Consider the following 6,607-nt stretch of genomic DNA (forward strand, 5'->3'; position numbering starts at 1 on the left):
GCCATTCTCTAGGGGAAATTTCTTCGCCAGCTATTCGACGTTGAACACGCCATTGATATGTAGCCGCAAGTGCCTCGGCCTCCAGATCCCAAGGAGGGGATCCTGCCATCACACAAGCCGCTTCAAAAGAGATCGTACGGTAGCCACGTATAACTCCGATGGCCATAGTCCTTTGGCATACGCCGACCGAGAGGCGACCATCCTCTGCTTCCGATGGGCATAGGGCCCGGGTGTGGCCCAGCTGCATACACTTGAAGCAGCGTAGCGGCCGGGCCCTCACCGCGGTGACGGTGGCCATGCTCCACCCTATGGCCACCTTCCCTATTTGGGCGACGGCTTTCGCCGCCGCTGCCGGACACCTTACCAAGGTAGAACCCCCACCCCAGAAGGTGGACCTAATAAGGCCCACTTTGACGGCCTCGGGGTGGCAGCCCCCGGCTGTTGCCAGTCTGGCTGCCACCTCCTCGCGCGTTACCGTCTCGTCCAACCCCGAGACACGGAGGTCTGCGAGTTTGGACGGACGCGCGATGTCCGCCCAGCCGCCGATGACCCTTGTCAATTCAGCGGCCAGGCGGTCGGCCGTCTCCTCCGGGGTGTTCCCCCCCACCTCCATCAGCTTGGAGCCGGTCATGCTGGTCCGCACCTTGACCGTCTCCAAGCCGAAGTCCCTAAGGAAGATCGCCGCCTTGGCTTTGGCCAGTACATCTGTGTACTTGGCCTCGGCGACCTGTCCTTCGGCGTTTGTGATCGTGGCCCCTGGTTTGAGAGTGACGGTGATAGCCGCCGTCTTGGGGGCCACGATCTTTACCGCTTTGGGGGGGGGGGGGGGCAACCCGCTGCACTCTTGCAGGGTGAACCTGTGCAGCGGGTGGGGCCCTGGCCGGAGCCTTCTTGTTCTTCTTTCCGGCCTTCCGGCCGACTACTTTGGACCACTGAACCTCTTCGCCCCCGGATGTTTGGGGGGCAGGTTCAGCGGTTCCGGCTTTGGCCTTTGTGGCCCCCCCTGCACTCCCTTCTCCGCCAGTAGGTGGAGGGGGGGGAGGGGCGGCCGGTCCGGTCTTGTTGAGTCTCCTCTTTGGCTTCGGGGCTGGACCGGCTTTGGCCACAGGGGCCTGGGCCGGTCGTGCTTCGGCGTTTTTCGTAGCACCAGTTGCCAATCTTGGCCGGGCTACAGGGCGCGGCGGCGGCGGATGGAGCCTATCCGCCTGGAGGGGTGGTCTGACCACCAGCTCAGGGGGGAGGCGCGTCTCCAGGTCTCCTAGGCGGGCGTTCACCATCCCGCCTACGGACTCTAGGAGGTCGCGCCTCATCTCGATGGCGCCCCTGAGCACTGTCTCCACTCCCTCCTCCCGGGCCTGAGGAGCCTCCTTCGGAGTCGCGGCCGCTTTCTTTTGCGACTCCGAATATGCCTCTTTGAAAGCCTTGAGCTCCGCGCGGATGAGCTCCACTTCTCTCGACAGCCTGGCGTTCTCCGCGCGGAGCCGGCGCTGCTCCTCCTGGGGGGTGATCGAGCGGAGCTCCTCCACCGCCTCGATCACCTCTTTTGTGGCCCGGTTTATTTGCCCCAGGACCGTGCCCTTGATGTTGCCACTCTTTTTTACCTCCCCCTGAATGGCGGCCACATTCAGGAGGGCTTTTGCGGCAAGGGCCTCGATCGTCGCGGCCGCCGGCTGGGAGCACCTCGGCTCCGATAGTTCCCTGGGCGTGAGGCACGGGGGCCGGTAGGGGGTGGGGTTCGAGCCGCCTGCTCCACTCTCCCCCCCCCTCCGCCAGATGTGCTTTGGCCTCTTGCAGGTAGCTACTATGAGCTCCTGGTCGTCTTGGACGGCCTCTTGCCGCCGTTGAAACCTTGACGGCAACCGGGGCCGCCGCTCCGTCGTCTTTCGTCACCCTCTTCTTCGGCATTTTTGCCGCGAATCTGAGGGCGAGTCTCGGGGCCGTAGGGGCGGCCTTTTTTGCCTCCGCTGAGTCCTTGATGCCCTCGATCGTGCTATCGGAGTCGGAGGATAGCCCGGACATTCCAGACATCCCCGATATTTCGGACACCGACACCAGTTCCGCATCGCTCGTCTCCACCTCCTCTGCCTGATCTTCGGCAGCCTTTCCTCCTCTTCCTATCTTTGCTTTGGCCCCCCCAGAGTACGTGGGCCGGCCAGAGGTCAGAATGACCTCTGGGAGGGATTCTCCGCTGGTATAACCAGCGGTACCCTCCTGGGGTAAATACAAATTGAAGTCTGCCATTTCCATTGAGACCGGCGTTGTCGGACACCGGAAACCGCCTTTGTACTACAGGGTGAGGTCCCCTAGCCATGAAGCGCGGCCTTGGAGGCCGCCATACACCGACCGAAGTCCACTGCCTTTTTACGTGTTGCCGCACGCCCTCGCCGATGTTCCGCAGGCCTGCCCGGTATGGGTGGTCCTATCCGGTATAGCCCTACGGAACATCCTCCTCCTCCTCAGGGTAATTTTTTATAGAGGTTTTCTTCCTCGCGGCCCCACGCTCAGTGCGCAGAGCCCCCGTTTCCGCTCAATGCGGACTTACGGGTTTGTTGTGTTTGGTTCGCGGGGCGAAAAAAGCCCTACCCCAGCAATATGCCAAACAATGCCAGGCAACGAGACATCCTAACCTAACCTACTTGTTTAATTCCCCTTCCACTTGATTAGCCAAATGAACGTTTTATTAAATAGTAATAAAATTTTATTACTATTAAATAAAATTTTCTCTCAGTGTACCAAATAGCTCAATTCAATCTGAATTCACGGTACAGTTGTAGCCCGTCCTTTGTTTTCGCGCCACTGTCAGCCGAACGCGCGACTCGATGAACGAGAGCGTACGAGCTGAGTGGCAGCGACACACGGACACGTTCCAACCTGCTTTGTTTATTCATGTAAATGTTTTACTCGACTCAGTGCATGCTCTTACTAATCCTTACTTAATATTATAAATGCGAAAGTAACTCTGTCTGTCTGTCTGTCTGTCTGTCTTGCTTTCACGTCAAAACTACTGAACCGATTTAAATGAAATTTGGTACACAGATAGTCTAGAGCCTGAGAAAGGACATAGGCTATATTTTCACGCGAAAAAGGGGTTGTAAGGGGTTGAAAGTGGGGGTGAAAGTTTGTATGGAATTATCGTCATTATTGCAGTTAGAAGCTTGAAACTTATTTTTAAGGCAGCTAATTTGATATAAATAAATATGAAATAATTTTTTTGTAAAAATTTTACCCCCAAGGGTGCTAAATAACAATAGGGGATGAAATTTTGTTTGGCAATATGTGAGGTTTTGGTGAATGTTTTGTTTAATATGTTTTGCTGTTACCCTTACCAATATTTAGTCTAGAGCCTGAGGATGGACATAGGCTACATTTTAACGCGAAAAAGGGGTTGTAAGGGGTTGAAAGTGGGGGTGAAAGTTTGTATGGAATTATCGTTATTATTGCAGTTAGAAGCTTGAAACTTATTTTTAAGGCAGCTAATTTGATATAAATAAATATGAAATAATTTTTTTGTAAAAATTTTACCCCCAAGGGTGCTAAATAACAATAGGGGATGAAACTTTGTTTGGCAATATGTGAGGTTTTGGTGAATGTTTTGTTTAATATGTTTTGCTATTACCTTTACCAATATTTAGTCAAGAGCCTGAGGAAGGACATAGGGAACATTTTAACGCGATAAAGGGTTTGTAAGGGGTTGAAAGTGGTGGTGGAAGTTTGTATGGAAGTATCGTCATTTTTACAGTTACAAGTTTAAAACTTATTTTTGTGGCTGCTAATTTGATATAAATAAATATGAAATTCAACGTTTGAAAAACTGTTACCCTCAAGGCTGCTAAATAAAAAAGGGGATGAAATTTTGTTTGGGAATATTTTAGACATTTGGCGCGGTCCTGGCACACCTCTCTCTATGTTCTTCTACATCCATACATCAAATTATAGCACGTCGGTTAAGTAAAATAATTAGCCTTAAAAAATTCTATCCGAAGACAGAATTTCACGCGGACGAAGTCGCGGGCACAGCTAGTTTAAAATAAAATTACCGACGCCACCGGCGCCACGCGGTTGTCGACTTTGAAGAACTTTATTTTTATTTAACCAACTTTTCCTTAAGTGATTTACAGGTATGCTGGGCCCATAACCTGTTGTTGGTTAAATAAAATACTTTTAGTTATGAATTAAAGTAATTACAAAATGAATACAAGGAGATGCGCGTGATACGTTAGACGGCCATTACGGAAGAGGAAGTGACATTGTGTTGCCACTATAGGGTTACGCTTATATTCCAACAAACACAAAAATGAGCAGGTCCTGTGCGCGGGCGGATGGTTGGCGTTTGTCTGTAGGAACTCTGTATGCAGGTGTCTGGGCATTTGTCTTCGGCTTTGGCCTTCACGGCCTTCCCTGCACTCCCTAAAGAACGAAAAAAACTAAAAGAAAAACTAGAAAACGAAGAAGAGCTAATAGTAGAAGAGATGAAAAATAAAGATCCCTTGGTCATTCTTAAAGTACTAACAAAAAATAGCGATGAAGACATAATAAAAAGACTGAGAGCTCAAAACAAAAACATCTTTAGAGAAATAGAAGAAGAACAAGACAGAATTGGAATAGCTTTTAAAAAGAGAGCCAGAAACCTCCTTACAAACCACGTAATACTTAGGGTCTCACCAAAATTATGGAATTTAATGACTGAAGCAGGCGCAGTACACATAGATACACAAAAAATAAGAGTGGCTGACCATTCACCTTTGGTACAGTGCTCCAAATGTTTAGGATACGGTCACAGTAGAAGGTTTTGCAAAGACGAGCTAGAAAAATGCAGTCATTATGGTGGTCCGCATATGAGAGAACAATGTACATAATGGAATGAGGAACTACCACCAACCTGCTGTAACTGCCAAGATGCCAAATTAGAAAATATAGACCACAACGCGTTTAGCAGTGAATGTCCCAATAAAAAGAAGTGGGACAACATAGCTAGGTCAACAACACAATACCACTGCTAAAGTTGTCTCAAAGCAAACAGCATCAAAAGTAAAAATGCAAAATAAATCAAAAGCCAATAAACAAAATAGCAGGGAGGGAGTAAACTGCCGGTATCACGCACTTCAAATAAACCTACAAAGAAGTCAAACAGCCACGACAGAATTAATAATAGAAGCAGAAAAAAGAAAAATAACATTTGCAATAATCCAGGAGCCCTACGTTGGAAGAATAGGAGAAATAAAACAATACAAAGGGGTCAGAGTGCTCCAATGCGCAAGAAAAACTACAGATACAGTTGTCAAATCTGTCATAATTATATTTAACGACACCATCAATATCTCCCAATACCCGGCTCTAACGACTGAGAACTTCGCAGTGACAAAGCTGAGAACTGGAGCCTGGGAGATAGGAGTGGTGTCTGCGTATCTGGAAGGAGATAAACCACTAGGGCCCTATCTTGAAACAATAAAACACGCCATACAAGGATTAGGAACAAAAAGTGTGATAGTGGCAGGAGACGTAAACGCTTGGAATACATGGTGGGGAAGTAGGGAAACAAATGAAATAGGAGAGGAGATAGCAGCATTTCTAGATCAACACGAACTACACATATTAAATACAGGAACAGAACCCACCTTTGATACAGTACGCGGAGACAGAAGGTACACCAGCTGCGTCGATATAACCACCTGCTCCACAACCCATCTCGGACGAATAGACTCATGTCACCTAGAGAAAGAAATGATAAACTCGGACCACTTGGCAATATCATTCGTATTAAAATTAGAAAAATCCAAAGGTATAGACATCGAAAGAACAACTAGATTATATTCAACAAAAAAGGCAGATTGGTGCGATTTTAGAGATAAACTTACAAAAACCTGGGAAGAAAAGAACATAAATGAATTAGAGATTAGCAAAATAAACAATAAAAATGACTTGGATAAATTAATTAACAATTACTCAGACAGCATAACCAATATATGTGAGGATATATTTAGAAAAATACCTAAAAAGAAAACCATGACATTGCCATGGTGGACCGAAGAACTGGCAAACGAAAAGAAAGAACTACTACAAAAAAAGCGCAGAATCTCATGTGCAGCGCCTGTTCGAAGAGAAGGAGTGGTGAAGGAATACCTTCAAGCGAAAGAGGAATATGAAAAGGAAATAACAGCCCAAACGATCAGCTGGAAGGACTTCTGCACAAAACAAGACGGGGAATCCATGTGAGATGGAATATATAGAGTATTAAACAGAACAAAAACAAGACAGGAAGATCTGCCCATTGTAAAAGATGGGCAAACTTTAGAAGGAGAGAAGTCAGCCAGGGCTCTCGCGGAGAGCTTTTACCCGAACGACCACCAGTTCAAAGATAACTCGGAACACAAAGATATACGCAAAAAAGCTGAAACAATAAATACTGGAACATATAAAGATCAAAGACACAGAGAATTCACCATAGAAGAAACGATTGTTGAAATGCAGTGTCCAATATATAATTTTTTCAAACTATTTCTCTTATCAAATTTTGTTTGTCGTAGTTTATTTTTATTGTTATTACGAACAATCTTTCTAATTCTTTATAAACTCGTTCCGTTGTAAATGGCCTTGGGTTTCTTACAAT

General features: G+C 47.4%; 1 protein-coding gene across 1 annotated transcript; it reads left to right on the forward strand.

Annotated features, from left to right (window-relative positions):
* Window positions 1–5,034: 5,034 nt before the first annotated feature.
* On the forward strand, window positions 5,035–6,213 carry LOC123722728. Its single transcript, XM_045685243.1, has 2 exons — window positions 5,035–5,779; window positions 5,948–6,213. The coding sequence occupies exons 1-2, from the start codon at window positions 5,035–5,037 to the stop codon at window positions 6,211–6,213; spliced, it is 1,011 nt and encodes a 336-aa protein (XP_045541199.1).
* The last annotated feature ends 394 nt before the right edge of the window (window positions 6,214–6,607 follow it).

This window comes from Papilio machaon, chromosome 29 (assembly GCF_912999745.1).
Source record: "Papilio machaon chromosome 29, ilPapMach1.1, whole genome shotgun sequence".
Lineage (NCBI taxonomy): Eukaryota > Metazoa > Arthropoda > Insecta > Lepidoptera > Papilionidae > Papilio > Papilio machaon.